Source organism: Euprymna scolopes, chromosome 14 (assembly GCF_053919585.1).
Source record: "Euprymna scolopes isolate OS-2025 chromosome 14, ASM5391958v1, whole genome shotgun sequence".
NCBI classification, from domain to species: domain Eukaryota; kingdom Metazoa; phylum Mollusca; class Cephalopoda; order Sepiida; family Sepiolidae; genus Euprymna; species Euprymna scolopes.
In genome coordinates, this window is record NC_136495.1 from 82,625,491 (window position 1) to 82,644,797 (window position 19,307).

Consider the following 19,307-nt stretch of genomic DNA (forward strand, 5'->3'; position numbering starts at 1 on the left):
AAATCCCTACTTAGAATGCATCTATAAATCTGTCCTCTAATCACAGCAAATTCTTATGTTCCAATCCTAATATTTCTTTTTTGGGGTGAACACAAGTTTTTTTTTGTCTTCTGAAATTAGTTCAATAAAATAACTTCTCGTTAAAACTTTCTCATATTTATCTCTACTTATATATAAAAGGCACTTTGTGTATGTGCTCATTCTCTATGGACTCCGAAACGACTATAAATTTTTTTTTGTAATTTTACACCAATAAAAATAAACAAGATTTTCTTTAAGCAATGATTACCTTTTTTCTATATAAAGGTAATCATTTAAATCCAGGCGGAAACATCGGAACAAATCTATAAGTTCGGAATATATTTCGTTGAACAGACGCACACACATCTTTTTTCTCTTTCTCTCCGTATATATATGTTTTTGTTAGCGATACTTTTCTTGAATGAATTCAAGTATTCATATGAAAGTGCATTTTTACCTAAATGCTTGTTGGGAATAATTTTCCCATTGACCAATCTGGTACCCCCTTAATGGGGAGCAGCATATATATTATTTTTAAAATATAATTATCCACTGACACGTGTTTCGTCGTCTACGACTCATCAGAGTGGCTGAATCTAGCGAGACTCGAAATCGGGACCCCATGATAAGAAGCCTAAACCTCTACCACGCGGATGCCTCGCCTGACTACTAAATGTATCGCGTTTTATGCAGATGTTTTTATTTGTTTTTGTTAGCGATACTTTTCTTGAACGAATTCAAGTATTTATATGAAAGTGCATTTTTACCTAAATGCTTGTTGGGAATAATTTTCCCATTGACCAATCTGGTACCCCCTTATATATATATATATATATATATATATATATATATATATATATATATATATATATATATCTGTATATATATATATCGAATATTAAATAACTGTGATAATAAATAAATAATAATGAGGATAAGGTTAGAACTATAAGTTTAAAATCAAGCAAAGGCGATTAATCTAATATATAAACGGCTACATGTCTGTCTATCGGTCAGTCTGTCTATCGGTCAGTCTGTCTGTCTGTCTCCATATTTTCAAACTCTATCTCCCCCGAAACTAAAAGTTGCAGAGCCGCGCTAGGGGCCTCAAATGATTGGATTTTTTATGGGCCGTTCTATAGTTCTTTAGCCGGTTAAAACAGTTTTTTATTGGTCAAAAATGGGTCAAAATTGAAAAAGTTGTTAAACATTTTGTGCATTCATCTTAGTTTATTTTTATTTTTTAATCAGTTTATATGCGCGTCACGTTGGTACAGCTTTGAATGCTACAGTTTCGATTCTAACTGATAGCACCTAAATACATTTTTTTTAACTTTTGAAATCACGACTCAGTGATAATATATACGAAATCTGGACAAATTAAAATATCATATTTAAGCGTATTTTACGCATGGGTAACCCCCCCTGCTAGTCTGCTAAAGTAAAAATATAAAAGTAAGAATACATGTCATTTCAATAAATGATGAATAGAAAAAAATGAGTAAAGAGAGTTATCTCCCTAACAACATACTAGGAAGGATAATGGATAGAAAGGATTAAAAATTAAAATATAATACTTAGATAATGATAAGACTTAATAAGCTAAATTTAAAACTTAATGTATTGATATACACAGTAAAACATGAAAATAAATTTTAATTAATATCATTTAAGTAAATCTTTTAATTATAATTCCTTCATAAGAAATAACGTATGAAGAAAAAAAAAACATTAACTAGTAGATCGTAATGAGTAAATAATATTTCTACGAAACTATGGCGAATTTAGAAAAGAATAGTTAAACATATAAATAGAAACTAGAATTTCAAGGTGTAGATTAGTATTTGAGAAATAAATCAATAAAATAAATAAATTGGAAAAATAATTAGAAAAAATAAAAAAAAAACACTAAATGATTAATTGAATATAAAAATAGGGAATTATTGAAATTTCATATGAAAAATAGAAATACAAAAGTTAAAGAATCAATTCGAAGGCAATCGATAAAATATTAAAAAAACAAAAATAAAATATGAAAATTGGGATAGAGGTGAGTCCAACTGTTTAATCCCTTAAAAATGGATTATGAATATATTTATATATGCATAACAAATATATTTCGCCATCTGAAGAGTAGCTATACTATTTGAATTGGTCCAAATGGTTACAAAACAATTGTGACACATAAGAAAATACATGATATAATATTCTTATTTTATTGGTTGTCTTGATCTTGCAAAAATATTATATACTAGCAGGACCCGTTAACTGGCATTGCCCAGTGGAAGGATGCCCCACCCACATAAATAAATTAAAGTGTCTGTTGTTGTTGTTGCCTAACCCCAACATCATCATGTTCAGAACGGCTTTCGAAATAGACACTGCTAAGCTCTCTATGTTAAGAACGGCTTTTGGAATAGACACCGCATTTTGTGAGTGGATTTGGGGTCTTCAAAAAATTTGCCCAAGATATAACCTTGATAATAACTACCAGAATTCCCACACGCGAATACTATGAACAAACAACAACAAAATTTGGTCTAAGGTAAAAATTAATATTAAAAAAAAGAACAAATGATGTAAATGCAAACATATAAAAAATACGTCTTATGCAAATTAAATAAGTTTGTAACCTACATGAATAAAATATTGGGTTCAGAGTGTGTTTATATTTTGGTGGGGATGGGTGAATAACTGCACGGAGAGGACGGTATATGTTGTAAAGTAGTTGTATCCATCAAATATGAATAATATTTTCTGAATCAGCATAGAAGGAAATAAGATTCGTCATATTTTAGGAAAGTTTGAAGTTGGAGGTAAGTTAAAAAATTATCTTTTCTTCAAAGAAAACAACAAAAAAGTATAACTCATGTAAAAGCAAACATACAAAGGAGGAGCAGCGTGTGTAGAATAAGTAAGGATATAGCGTACATGCAGCAAATATGAGGTTCAGGGTACGGTGGTTTTTTGGTGGGGGGGGTGTATGTAGAATTGTTTGGTTTATAAAAAAAAACTAAACATGGTTAATGTCAAGTTTCTTTCCAACCCGACCCAAAACTCTTAAATGACGACTTTTAAATATTTTCGGTGGTCACATTTAAATTTGGGACAGATAGATGTTGGCGATAGTGGTGATGGTTCTCCTTGGATGTAATGTGGGATTATAATGAATAACTGTGTCTAAAACGGCGTTGTAAAGTTACATAAGATGGTGGATAATAGTTTAGACATAATAAATTTGTATGTGGCATCTGCTATTGTAAACCTGCGGTAATTTGGTCCAGAGGGGAATTTCTGAAATCATTTTATCATTCATATATATATATATATATATATATATGTATATATATATATATATATATATATATATATATATATACGCACAACACATATATATTGTATATTTCGGACCAAAAAATTGAGATTTTATGCCCGCTTATAAAAATAAAATTGAGTATATGTATATGAGGGTGCGGGTAGGATATGCCACTTAGGATATGCGTGTTGATTCGCATGCCACTTAGGTAAATAGTTGTCCGTTTCATGTAAATTACTTTATTATAACAAACCTTGGATGTGAGTCAGGAGTCACTGTGGCATAAGGTCTTATATATGTTGTAAGTTATTTACAAAACAGTGTATGTTGATTTGTTCGAAGCAATACAAATCTTAAAGCCCGAAATATACAAATACTTTATATTTTTTAATAAATATTTTAAACAATTCAATCTCTTTTTTGTTTTTGTTTTAAGCAATTACTTTATTTGATCGGTTAACGATTGATAATAACTGTTAATATAAACGGCCAAGAACACAAAAAGTGTCAAAGCTCTCCACGAAAGTTTAAGTCGGCTGGATGCTCCTCTGGGTGATAGGCTTTCGCTGTTACATCCACTCGTCGCACACGTGCGGTAGCAGACGTTCTTTTGTCGGATCGTCGAGCCGTTTGTTATGTTTTTTACAAAACACTTCTCGTCGGAATGAGTTGTCGCACAGCCTCGTGCGAATAACAGCTGGATACCTGGAAAAGAAAAAAAAAATGTGCAAGATTCAATTGCGAGTGATCTAATTGTATACGTTATAATACGTCACAGATATTTTAAAATAACAATTATTGGAAACATACTCCATATCTTGCTGTATGTGTTTGTGTATTCGCCTGTGTTTTTTATTTATATTGAAATTTTATTAAAAATTCCAATAAGATCTTATTACAGTCAAAAGTAAGCAAATTTGATAGCAATAAGTAAAAAAAAAAAAAACGATAAAAAATTTAATTCAACATAACTAACATTTTGTTTGCTAAAGAACTAATGAAATGTAAAAATCTTTGTTGTCTGAGAATAGATTGAGACGCATATATGATGATACGTGTTTATTATTCAGAATTTTCATAATTATTACCAATTATTCCTATATTAAAAGAGAGTAAAAATTACCAACAATAATCGCATTGTTTTCTTTTTTTAAATAATCTCTTCTTATTTACGTGTGCATGTACGTATAATATACGTATGTGTTTGATTATCGAAATATAATTTATTTAATCATATAAAACCTATGATATATATGTGATATCGCACAGCGTATGTATGCTTGTTGTTCTATAATCGTAATCAGGATTCAAGCTCTACGTTGTTCCTTCTGTTGGAGCTGGAATATGTACACATGTAAATGCAAGAATGGATCACTTAAGCAGATATAATATCGCCTCATTACATACGCCCCTAGAAACTACTCACTGGCACCTGTTAGACAGAGCATCTCTAACCAAGGATCAGACTTTGATAGTGCAGCGATGGGCTGAGCATTTCAACACCCTGCTCAACCAACCCACCTCAGTGGACCAAACTGTCCTCGCTGAGCTCCCTGAACATTCCACCATACCAGATTTCAACCTCTCCCCAACATCCGAAGAAATCTTGCGTGCTGTCAAAACCCTTAAAAACAGCAAATCCCATGAACCTGACAATATTCCAACTGAATTTTCAAGGAATGAGGTTACCTCTGTACATTGACACTGCATCGATACATTTTATAGAGGTGGAGACACGATTGTGTCCCGCAGCAGTGGAACGATGTCAACATTGTGATCATCTACAAGAATAAAAGAGACAAATCCATCTGCTCCAATAGTAGATATCTCTGTTGGTTTTGCTGGAAAGGTCTTTGCCAAGGTCGACTCATCGACTCCGTCGACTCATCACCACAATATCGGAATGGGCCACCCCAGAGTGGCAGAGTGGTTTTCGAGAGGGCAGGGGAACAGTTGACATAATCTTTGTGACATGTCAGCTCCAAGAGAAATTCCATGTGAAACACAAAAGCTTGTTCAATGCCTTTGTCGACATTTCGAAGGCACTTGACAAAGTTAACGGAATTATTGTGGCAGGTTTTGAAGAGATTTAGGTACCATCTCAAGTTTCTCAACATCCTTGCATTCGGGGACGATGGTCGAGTGGTAGGTGGAAGACACAGCTCAGAATACTTTGGCACGAAAACTGGAGTGAGGCAAGGCTGTGTGCTAACGTTTCTTTAATATTTTCCTTATCTGTGTTGAAGAAACAGGCTGGAGTTGTTATCAACTTCAGGCTTGATTGGTAATCTATTTAACATCAGGAGGCTGCAGGCAACGACCAAACTGACCCTGGAGACCATTATTGAGCTGCAATACGCCAACAACCGTGCACTAATAGCACATACACCGGAAGCCCTGCAAAACACCCTTTCGGCAGCTTTAATTGCGTACACAAGAATGAGACTGACGATCCACACTCAGAAGACAGAGATACTCTGTCAATACAGTGCTGATCTCTCACCAAACTCTTACAGCAGAAGAGCAATACCTGCTCACTGCGCCCACATTCAAATACCTGAGAGGCATAATGTCTAACATCTGCTCATTGGGTGACGAGATCTAGAATTGCCTCAAGCAAGCATCAGCATCCTTTGGTCGGCTAAGAAAAAGTTTTTTCAGAATAGCAACGTCAGACTCTTTATCAAAATTCTTATGTACAGAACAGTATGCTTCACCACGCTGCTGGATGGATGTGAATCTTGGACGGCTTACAGTTACTATATGAGAAGTCTGGAGACCTTCAAATAAGATTCTCTAGAAGATCCTTGAAAATCACATGGAGGGACAGAGTGGTACAGAGATCCCTGAAGAAGTGCCGAATAGACCCCTCTTTACTAGAAGAACTTACTTCCTGCCGGGATCTCTGGCGCTCCTTCTGCTCACAGGGAGTGAACTGTATTGAGAAGCAGCGAATACAGGACCATACAGCGAAGTGTGCAAAGAGGCATGCTCTCCAGGCCACCCCTGCTCCACTTGGCACCTTCTTCACATACCTGATCTGTGACGGAACTTGTGGGTTCAGGATAGAACTATTTAATTATCAGCAGATTCACAACAAGAAGATCGTCATCATCGGATAACGATGGAAAACCAAGAAGAAGAATTCGGAAACATCTGTCAATTCCATTCGTTTTCACTATCAACTTTCGTATTGAATGATTAGTGAATATAACATCAAACTTTTTAGACATAATAAACAGAGTTTAGATTGAAATAAAAATTTGGATGATGTGCGTGTTGGAATATAAGAATATAACCGTTTATCACATTATAATTTGCATGACTTGGGCCTCATCAGCATGTAGAAAAAAAAACGATATTTCAAAAGTTTCACAGCCAACGAAAAGGACCTTATATATATATATATATATATATATATATATATATTTATATAAAAGAAATTTATTACTGTGAGTCTAGAAGGAGTTTACATATTGTTTCAACTAGAGGAAGATCCTCAAAGAGAGGAAATATCCAACTAGCATCTTCAGAATTCATAGAATTCTGACGATGCTAGTTGGATATTTCTTATATACTGCTCTGGCTACACATTGAGCACTCTAGTCCGGTTTTTTCACAATTGGTATATATATATATATATATATATATATATATATATGTGTGTGTGTGTGTGTGTGTGTGTGTGTGTGTCTGTGTGATTAAGTTTCATTAAAGGACTGGCCTCGCATAAGACCAGAGGTTTATTGTCGCCTGGCAATGAAAATTTAAACAGTGGATTTATTGTATTTTTATTTACCTAACTTCAGTAAAATAATATCCTGCTCTATTTATTGAGCACTATCAACAACCTCGTTGAAATTTAATAGTTTTTATTTTTCGATATTATAATTTATATATAATTATTACTCTAATAATTTTTAATATAATAATTTTTAATTTTTAATTTTATTACTATAATTATTCTTAATTTTTAATAATTTAAATATATATATTTACATATTTATATATAGAAAGATATATACATATATATAGCCTGTTTATTATATAGACATTATTGATTAAATATGTGCATGCATATTTCAGTGGCATCCTTATTCCAGGAAACCACTTCATCAGACGAAAAAAAAGAGTGATACTGCAAAAAGAGTCAAGATTACATTTTTTTTATAAGATATTCAGGTTTGGTTTACTCTTTGGAAGAAAGTTTGGTGTACACTTTGTGAATGTGAGCAGTAGGGGGTTTGGAGGGAGGTGTGATGAAGGAAGGGGCTAGGGGTGGGGGTTGAGGGAAGGGGGAAGTACGAAATCATGTGGTCAAGTTATAGCAGCGGAAGGTATTGGTATTATTTTAACTTGGGGTTGTTTATTGGCCTAAGTTTTTGCTTTGAACTAAAGTAATATTATAACCTCATGACTGTTAACTTTCCTATCTTTCGTTTTAATGGTTTTTTTTTCTGTTCTGGTGGCGACTACATTATCCATCTATTTTATTGTTAAATTATATTTATTTATTCATGTATTCCTCACTTTTTTATCGCTACATTTGCTTCTCGTTTACAAATTATTTATTTATTTTTTATTTATAAGATATACGTCCATATGGTTAAATTAACAGCCAGTGAATAGAATCCTATTTATATGATTTAAATAAAGTTGGTATATTCGGACTTATATTTTCCACTTTTAATAATTTACTTGGAAATAATTCCGGAAAACTTATATTTATCTTGCCAGAAAAATTTAAACACGATCTTTTTCATAATGCATTTTTTTACGTGAAATCTAGTGCTTTTTAGATTTGTGATAAGATTTTTCCATGTATTTTTTTTATTTCACACACTTTTTTCTTTGAGAGATTAGGCTATAATCTTTCAAACACAATTAAAATGTAATCGAAAATTAAAAAAATATTATGATCAGCTGGTGTTCAAAAACATGTCTTTTACCGAGTCAGCCATTAAAATGCACGTACCTAATAATATAAAAATAAGGCTTAAGCAAATCACACAAGAAATATACAGAAGAACGAAGCATATCCCGTTCCTCTAACAATATAAAATAAACTTACTTGAAAAAAGGGCTGAAATAATAGATGCAACAGATAAGGCATTTGTACTTTTTACCTTCAAATGTTTAAAAGTCCAAACGATTAAATGTTTGCATATGTAAAAATATATACGAAAGACAATTTTATTTTCTATGATTTCTTTAATTTGTATTCACTTTGTTTGGAAGGCAGTCTTCTTTTGAAGGAGAAAAAAACATTTAAAAAGGATTATGTTTCTTTTTTCTTTTGGGCTGGATATGTTTTTTTTTTTTTTTTTTTTTTTTAAAGTTTTCTGTACGAGAAAAACCCCCTCTGAACTATTCCTGAGGAAATTAATATTTTTTCTCATTTTTTTCTCTCGCGATCTGTTTTTAAAAATGGAATATAACGGAAATACGTCGACTGGTCAAAGATTTGTTAATGAATTTAAAAATGGTATAGAAAATCTTATTTTTACTTTAACTTGACAGACCGAATGTTCTATTAACTAACACGTGTATAACGATGATATTCTCGCTTATATCAATTGAAATATGCACCTAATATAAAAATTAAATTGGGTTCAATTGTAGAATAGGGTACGAAATCGATTGTTTCGTTTAATCCTGTTAAGTCTTAGCTTGGGTCTTTAATCGTAGGCGTGTCACTTTCTTCCCGAGATTCTAATGGATGACTTTGCTCTCGAGGAAAAATCGACTTTGGACTTTTTTCCTTGTAAAATCTTTCTTGAAATTCACATATAAGATTTATGGCTTTTTCTGTTTCTCATGAAGTTGGTTCTCTCCATCGATCTAAACACTTTCTCATACATAAGGCTATTCTACTATCTTTATAAATCTACCATCAGACGTTGTTTGAATTATTGCTGTCATATTTGGTGAATCTCTGTCTAATGTGAGGGATCTTAATAAAGTGCAGAAACGTATCCACAATTTAATTGGTACCACTCCATCTTCTCTTCACCCCCATCTCTCTCTCTCTCTCTCTCTCTCTCTCTCTCTCTCTCTCAGAGATGTGATGTTGCTAGACTCAGTCTTTTCTATGAATACTATCATGGCAAGTATTTTTTTTTTCAGAATCGTCTGATATATTCCCTGCTTCTTGTGTAGTAGCTTATTAAACTCGTTGATCTAGTGGTCTTCATCAATTTGCTCATTGTAATACAACTTCCCATTTCAGTAGCTTCTTCCCAAGAACTGCAGACTTGTGAAAATCTCTTCCTGCTGACTTTATTCTTCCTGTTTTAACTGTTGTCTTTTCAAGAGTAAGGTTAACAGGCATCTCCTGTCTTTGCGGTAATCATTTTTCGTTCTTGTGAGCTTCTTACATTAAGTGGTTTTACGCCTTGTCTGGAGAGATAAAAACTCCACATTTTTAAAATGTTGATTTTTAAAGAATAAATGTATACGCCTGTAAAACTGATACTGAAGAAATCCTTTTTCTTGTAAAATACGTTGATTCAATCTAACAATATATAACAACTTTTCAATCTAACAATATATAACAACTTTTCAATCTAACAATATATAACAACTTTTCAATCTAACAATATATAACAACTTTTCAATCTAACAATATATAACAACTTTTCAATCTAACAATATATAACAACTTTTCAATCTAACAATATATAACAACTTTTCAATCTAACAATATATAACAACTTTTCAATCTAACAATATATAACAACTTTTCAATCTAACAATATATAACAACTTTTCAATCTAACAATATATAACAACTTTTCAATCTAACAATATATAACAACTTTTCAATCTAACAATATATAACAACTTTTCAATCTAACAATATATAACAACTTTTCAATCTAACAATATATAACAACTTTTCAATCTAACAATATATAACAACTTTTCAATCTAACAATATATAACAACTTTTCAATCTAACAATATATAACAACTTTTCTCATACTAAACATAATAATTATAAATAAATCCTTCAAAATTGTAATGATTGAGGATGAATATCACTATGTGTTTGGAGTATGTTTATATAACTTCATTAAATTGAAGAATCAAATACTGAATCAAATTTAACCATGACAAAATCCATAAAAGTATCATCTATTAGCAATTTATTACTTTCTCATTTAAAGTCTAACCGTTTCTAAATCGAATTTAATCCTTTTAAAGTTGACGTGAACATGGTTTTTTTTTCGAAGTTAAAACCCAAGAGAATCATGTCTAATAAACATCATGGAAGTTTGCAGCTCATTCTTATAAGAATAATAAATGCATTGTGGCAATTACAATGAAAGCATACCAAACTTGAATTAAAATCAATGTATTTTACACGATCAAATCGGATATATTTATGAAACTTGAAATTTAAAATATTTCCCGTGATTCTTGAAGATAAAGTAGCTACCTATTTTTTAACTGAAAAAGATGAAAAGCTACGAACACAGGAATAGTACAATGAAAACAAGCGACTCTTTTGTGTACCAGAATTTATTTTTCTAAATAGTCATCCTCAGTCTCAATACACTTTTGCCAGCGATGAACGATGGCTGTACATGAGCGTCCGGAGCATGCTTTGTTATACGAGGGTTGTTCAAAAAGTAAGGTCACCTCGGTACGAGAGGCGTGCAATAAGTAATGTTCCTGACCTACTTCTCATAGTAGTAGAGCAACGAAACTTGGTACAGTTATAAGTCTTTCTCAACATAGGAACCACCCAGAGTTATGCATTTCTCCCATCGTTTGATGCAGCTCTGGAGACCGGTTTTTTTAGAACACCCCAGGTTGGTCCTCCAACTTCAGAAATCAAGGCTGCATCATCTGGGAAACACTTTCCTTTCAAAAACAACTTCATGGCTGGGAAGAGGTGAAAGTCAGAGGGTACAATGTCAGAAGAGTAGGGAGGATATGGGATGATTTCATAACTACACGCCCGTGCTTCTGATCTAGCAACATGCGAGTTGTGGATCGGAGCATTGTCCTGCAGGAGGAGGGTATCTTTACTGATCTTGCCCCGCCTCTTGATTATGATAGCTTCCCTTAATTTCCTCAAAGTGAAGCATAATAGGCTCCTGTAATTGTGGTACCCTTTGCCAGGAAACCTGTCATCACTACTCCGTCCTAGTCCCAGAAGACTGTGAGCATGACCTTGCCAGCGGAGGGCTGCACCTTTGCCTTCTTTGGAGGTGGCGAGTCCAAATATTTCCACTGCATTGACTGGGCTTTGGTTTCTGGATCATAGTGATGGACCCTGGTTTCATCCTGTGTAATCAGTCTTTTGAAAAATTTTGACTCATCTTCTTGGCACGTCTCCAAATTCATCCTCGAGCACTCGACGCGTTCTCGCTTCTGGAATGGTGTAAGCAACCTGGGAATCCATCTGGCAGACACCGTATGCATATGCAAATGGTCATGAATGATAGTTTCCACAGATCCTGTACTAATCTTGACATCTTGGGCTATTTGGCGAATAGTAATGCGCCGATCTTCCAAAATGGCAGCCTCAACTTGACGGGCATATGCCTCATCAATGGCAGAAGGGGGGCGACCAGGCCTGGGAGCTGTTTCCACAGACTTCCAGCCATGTTTGAATTCACGATGCCAGCGTTTTACAAAATCATATGATGGGACATTATCACCATAAGTTTCTTTCATTTCATCAAAAGTCTCCTGTGGTGTGCGTCCTTTCAAATACAAAAACCGGATCAGTGCTCGACATTCAACAGGCTCCATTTCACACCTGACTCAGTTCAAACACCTGTAAAACAGAAACCACAATTAGTTCAGAGCTGTAATTTGCCACATAACCCATAGAGCTATAAATCATTGCACACGCAAAATTTCAGCTAGATCAGACAATTGGAAGTGGGTTAGGGGCATTACTTATTGCACGCCCCTCGTACTTCTGTAGTTAGCGACTTCAAAGCCTCTGGAATTGATGGAGAGAAGACTGAAACTTGCTGCTATGGTTTCAAATGATCTGAAATGACAGCCTGTGGAAACTTGATTCCAAATACTTCTTATATGGTATATATCTCTCCTCTTTTGGAAATAGGATACGATTATGAATATCTTCAGTATCAAATAATCTTTATACACTGTGAAATTTACTTTATACATGAAAACCAAAGAGGGGAGATATAACATTTACATTTTTTTCGTGTGTGAGTGTATGATTCTCTTTTATTTTTCTTGATATTGTGTGTATGTGTGTGGACATCCTCACCCGACCTTTCTGGCATATTTCCTTTTGGGTGTAGGGTAAAACCTCCTATGATCAATATCAGCTGTTTAAACAAGCCACCCTTATTCCGTAACAGCAGAGGTCCGATTTTACCTATTTACCAACGTGACGGCTTTTCGTCCGATGGGTCCTGACCCTTTCTTTACCTTGGTTGTTCTACTAATTAGAGCTTTGTCTCATTTTCTAACTATTTTATTTCTTTTTGGACATACGTCAAATCTCATTTACCTAAATCTTTGTGGTTGGCTTCTTTTATCATACTGATTCACTCGGATTTTCTATTTTGGACTCTTAGAACTGGACAGAGACATCAGAAAACATCATCCTTAACTAAATAACCTCCTTCCTCTGCGTCGAATCCTACTTGCGAACTGAACCCTAACTTTGGCAGGAATTTTGCGATTTTTCTTCTCTCTCCAGTGTCCAAGAGTCAAAAACAGGGATATCCCACATACATTCATCTCTAAAAAAAATTATAAGGTATCTTGTTACATCTTTATTCGTGTTACAAATTTATGGCATATTTTTCTTTTTATTTCTAAATAATCCGAGTGATTTGCCCTTGTACTGACTCTTTTCGTCATCTATGTACCATAAAGAATTCTCGAGTCTTCCAACGTCTGCATTTTTAATTTATTATATCGAGAATTACCACTGACTCGAAGCCGGTATTTGCAGCCTGCTCTAATTAAGTACACAACATCGCAGAGTCCATTTGTTTTTTTTTGTGCGGAAAAATGTTATGGACAAAAATTTCTATTTTTTTGCTTATCACACCCGGAAACTTCTCAAAAACTACCCATTTACATAAATTTTTCTCTTGTCCCCTCTTTAAAATTCTAAATTATTTTTAGACCAACTATTTGTCTAAATCACCGTTTTTCATTTTTTATTTTTTATAACCTGTTTTTTTTTCCTTCGTTTTAATTTCTATCTAATTAATTACACCATTGAATTCCTGAGAATACACATCACATTACACATATAAATTAATTTTTTTTCATAATATTTGTTCAGATATGCTGACAATTTTCTAAAAAAAAATACACTATTAAATTAACAACTTTACATGCATTAATAGACACTTAATAACACATTTCAAAATATGACCTTCTAGACATCAAAAGTTCAATATAACATTTTCTCTTCGCCTCCCTTTTTTTCTAAAGAAACGACAACAACAAAAGAAAAAACTTTTGTTGAAAACACTGGAACACAAAACTTTTACGTCATCACAGGACATCCATTTAAAATCAGCATTCAATATTGTCTCCTTTCTTCACACCCCCTCAAAAAAAAAAAAAAACAACAAAAAACAAACGGGGGAAAATTCAATATTAACCACAATAAAATGCCATTCCTCTTTGCATTTTTTTTACAATAAAGTGCATTCATTCGAACCATAGGGGTTTTTAAAAGTGCATTAATCTTCATTCTTTCAATTAGAACAGAATCATATTTATACAAACAAAATTCGCTTCTTTCTGGATTCAAACTGACAATGACCCGTTTGTCTACGTTCTTGTCTGACAAGTTTTTATGAACAACTCACACGATTTCAAACAATGACAATTATTAACACAAATGTAACATTTTATCAATGAATTACGCAAATGCACCGATTAACATTTTTTCTCATGCGTATTCTATTTGGTTGTTTTTGTGTTAATTGTCTATTTCCTTTCTTTTGCAGCATATCGTCTCTTTTTTCAATATATTTTTTTTTCGTGTATGAGTGTATGACTCTCTTTTTTTCTTGACATTGTGTGTATGTGTGTGGTAACTCTTCTAGCATTTTATCTATTTTCAAGTTGTGACTTATTATTTTTTATTTGTTTATTTCCATGGTAAACCAAGTTATTTACGTTTTTCTGCACCCTTGAGGGGTGCGTTGGTTACGAGCACCAAATCGAACAGGTGTAATATAGTCGAAGGTGTCTATATCGGTGTCTGCTGACAGGTACGTATCGGGGACGGCATATATAATGGAGAATGTCATTTATACAGAGGATGCAACATTTATGTAACAAGTTACACAGCGACAACGACGATGATGACAATTCTTATTAAGTTCATATTATTGATAGAAGCTTATATATAGGTGAAGATCGAGACGTGGAATACAGTTCTTTTAAACCGGATGAGATTCATTACTTATGATGGCGGGAGGACAGTTAATACTTTGTAAGGGTGTTACACAAAGTTAATTTACAAGATGATAAACAGTGTGATGTATAAATAAGTGAAACGTACATTACCTATCATGGTTGAAAGATGACAAAACGAATATGATGACCTTTTATATTTAATCCGGATGATATGATCAGGGATTCAATGCCTTTTAGATTCTACATCGTTTTATTTGCCCCTCTTCACTTTCTCGATCTGTCTTATTGCTCTCTCTGACTCTCCTCAACTTTCTACCCTGACTAAAACGTACTCTCCGAATATATTGGAATTTTTTTTCTTTGTGTCGTCAAACGTGCTCCAGCCACGTGAATATTCTCACGTGGATTTTACATATCCCATATTCATCCAACATGTTTCTGGCAAAACAAAGACATTCCTTAATTTACATTGTTCGATATCTAACCTAACTAGTTGTATCGTTATTTCTAAACACACAATGCTCTACATTCCGAAAATCGTATCTAAACAGCAATGTGTATTCACTTTAAAATTTTTAATACTCAGTTCGATTCTAACCTTTTCCTTTTAAAAATATAATTTTCAATTTATCTACGTTCTTCCTTTAATTACTGGGATCTGTCCCTTTCCATGTAACCGTATTGTGTAAAGAATTTGTGGTATTCCTTAGTATTATGTAGTTATGGGAATTATTTTATAACCAGGCACTTACACATCGTTGTCAATACAAGACAGAGTGACGTATACCGTAAGACATTTGAGAGTAATTGCAATTCATAATACGAAATCTCACGCCCCTATGACTACTAAACAAACTTTTCATCATGTTGTTGAATACAAACATTATATTTTTATAACATTTTTTAGAATTAACGAATTCCTATACTAAGATGAAAAACGTTTCTGAATTTTAAAAATGAGGATTGATTATATTACGAATAAGATGAATAAAGTATGTTATTTTTTACACGATATGCCTGATTTTGTGGAAACTTACATCCTGATATCAGTTGTACACTATTCTGATGGTCGGTAATCCAGTGAAGCTGCAGTGAAAGCTTCATCTAAGCACAATTAATCATCATATATCTACATATGCGTGCACATATAAGCACTAGTTAAGTATGTTATTACTAGGTTTAGGACAACAGAAAATTATTTTCATTGTTTTGACTCTCGAGTATATATCCGTTGATATTTTATGTGTTTTTATATAGAGTGATGTTGTTCTCGGTTGATTAACTGCGTCTAACTGGATGGGATACATACTCAAGTGTCAAAACATTGAAAAGAATATTTATTTATTATTTATTTTTTAATGACATTTTCATCCCTAAACAAAGCACAGTGCAACTTTGATGCAGAGGACTACTATCAGGAACATAAGTTGCAGGGATACTATGTAGGAAGTTGAGCAGCAAAACGTCTGTTCACATTACACTTGAATTTATGCATGTCAGTACAGTTGGGGAAGCAGGAACCCGGAAGGGAATTCCAGATTCTAGCCGTTTTGGGGAAGAAACTATTAGAGTAGAAAGCATTCTTACATCTAGGGATCTCTACTGGGTAGGGCGAGACTTTGCTGCTTGTCGGATTTAACGGAGGTATTTACGTCGAGGAGGTACGAGGGCTTGTAGTTCGTCGAAGCATCCACCATTAAAATACTTGTAAAACAGGCAGATGGATGCACATTTAATCGGTGGTCCAGAGGTTGAAGCCTAGATGACAGTTCAGGACCTATCAGGTTGGCGACTCTCTTTTGAACCATGTCCTGGAGGGAGAAACCAGTAGCAGATGCACCAGCCCAAATGTGAAAACAATACTCCATACATAGGGCGAATTTTGGCCTTACAGAGGCATGGGATACTTTCAGGCGTAACTAACTTTCTAGCATGGTAGAGAGAGTCCACCTTCTTCGCAGTAGCCTTGACAATGTTCTTGATGTATCTGTTCCAACTCATGTTTCCTGTGAACATTAGGCCGAAGAGTTTGAAAGAAGTATTTTCAGGTCATGTATCTTTAGCCATAGCTATTGGTGGTTGAGAAGGTTATAATTATTGAAGAAAACAAGCCTAGTCTTAACAGTACTTAGAATAGAATAATTATTACATATATAACAGAGTTGACAACTAACTATATGGATAATATATGCATTGAGATGATCATGCTATATATTGTTTTATTTAGTTCATGTAGTGAAAAACGAAGAGCCGAATACCTTTGTAAAGGTTTTATTCACAAAAGAAAGCAAGTCACAAATAGCGTTAATTACGCAGCATTTATAGTTCAAGGGATGAGGGGTTAGGGATATTACACTTTCCCCTTTAAGGTTTTTTTTTCGTTATTATTTTATTCATTTATTTTTTTTTCATTATTTTTTTTCTTTAACTTTTTTTTTTTTGCCTATAATTTAAACTTTTTTTTCGTGCCTTACTTAGTAATGAAGTCCTTGTATTTCTCAGGAAATTTCAATATTCTGCCAGATCTACGCAGCGGCTCGGTTGGCATTTCGCTCTCAACTGGTTGCCCACGGGTGTTTTCTTCTATATGTTCAGGATATTGTATACATTCGTTACTCACAGGTGGCATGCAACCATTCTCTAACGTGTTGTCTCCATTAATTGTGTTGGAAGCCAAATCTCTGACGTTGACGGTAGTTTCGATGCCTGAAGGTAGTCGTACTTGGGCATAATGAGGGTTGATCTCCAGTAACGTCGCAGGTGTAACCGGGGGGTCATTTTTACTCGACCTAATATGATCTCTGACGTATACTTGGCCTGGTTTTGCCCACAGGGGAATAGAAGTACCAGAAGTGGATTTACGGCTGTACTTAAATAGTCTATCATGAGGGGTCGCATTCGTAGCTGTGCACAGCAATGATCGAATAGGATGTAGAGCATCAGGTAGAATATTTTCCCAGCAGGATAATCTCATTTTACGAGAATGTAAGGTTACTTGTATGGCCTTCCATAGTGTGCCGTTTAGTTTCTCAATTTGACCATTGCCTTCCGGGTGATATCTACTCGTTTTCGAAGTCGCAATGCCTTTCCCATGTAAGTAATTGGTCGTTTCTTCCGACAGAAAATCAGTCGCTCTATCTGTGTGAATCATATCGGGCATACCAAATATCGCAAATAGTTGATTCAGGCATTGTGTGATCGTTGAGCTTGTCATATCTTTACACGGAAATGCAAAAGGAAAACGCGAGTATTCGTCGATTATCGTAAGTAGGTATTTGTTACCATGTGTGGACGTAGGCAGTGGTCCCTTGAAATCCATGTTTAATCGCTGAAATGGTATTATTGCTTTTATGAGAGTTCCCTTGTTACCGGTGAAGAATTTGGGTTTTAAATACTGGCAAGACTAGCACGAATTAGTTACTCCTTTTATTTGATCGAGGGAGAAAGGAAAGTTTCTTTCTTTGCAAAAATGGAAGAGTCGGGTAATGCCTGGATGGCATAATTTACAGTGTAGGTCCTGAAGATCTTGTAAGGAATAAGTGAGAGCAGATATTCGGGAAAACGTATCAGCGACAATATTTTCTCTACCAGGACGGTAGACGATGCTAAACTTAAATTGTGACAGTTCAATGCGCCAACGGCATATTTTGTCATTTTTTATTTTTTATTTCCTGGTATTATCAAACATGAAGCTAATACTTTTTTGGTCCGTAATTACAGTAAAGTGTTTACCAAGGAGAAAATGTCGCCACTTACGTAGTGCTTCAACAATAGCAGCTGCTTCTTTTTCTACCGCGTGATGTTTCGTTTCACTAGGGCTTAGTGTTCTGGAATAGAATGCAACCGGACGATTCTCTTGATTAAGGGTAGCTGCAATACAGTTGTTACTAGCATCTGTTTCTACTATAAATTCTTTTTCTGGATCAACCGTTACCAGCATAGCATCTTTCAAGTCGTTTTTCAGTCTTATAAAAGAGTCCAACTCCACAGAAGATAACGGGAATTCTCTATTGCGGTTTAGTGCTAATATTTTCTCTGAAAAATTCTGGATAAATTTGCTGTAGTAGGAGAACATCCCAATAATCCGTCTTTGTGATTTTAGATTTAGAGGAGGTGGCATCTCAAGTAGAGGTTTAAGACGTTAGTAGTCAGGTGATATCTGGTTGTTTTTGATAGTGTACCCAAGTAATGTTATCGTTGAGACTGAAACGATGCTTTTTTTTTATTAAGCGTGATGTTGTACTGTTTAGCAACCTCATAAAATCTTTGAAGATTATAGTCATACTCTTTTTGGGGGTTTCCACAGATAGTAACATTATCCACATAGACAAAAGTATCTACTAATTGCTCTTTGCTGACAATGCCGTCAATGGTCCTTTGGAAGGCGCTTACTCCATTAGTAACTCCGAACGGCAGGCGAGTAAACTGGTATAATTTACCATTCGCCTCGAATGCTGTAAATTTACGATCCTCCTTACTGATGGGGATTTGATGGTATGCTGATTTAAGATCAAGCGTAGTGAAAACATTATACCTGGCTATTTCCTCGACAATCTTTGATATACTTGGTATCGGATAAGCGTCT

General features: G+C 34.3%; 1 protein-coding gene across 1 annotated transcript in view; it reads right to left on the reverse strand.

The window, feature by feature from the left end:
• Window positions 1-3,625: 3,625 nt before the first annotated feature.
• The window catches only part of LOC145293138 (uncharacterized), a 143,887-nt gene continuing 128,205 nt past the window's right edge, over window positions 3,626-19,307 (reverse strand). Inside the window, exon 3 of the mRNA XM_080139547.1 lies at window positions 3,626-4,042. Coding sequence (XP_079995673.1) covers window positions 3,777-4,042 — 266 coding nt within the window. The 3' untranslated portion in view covers window positions 3,626-3,776. The remainder of the gene's footprint in view (window positions 4,043-19,307) is intronic.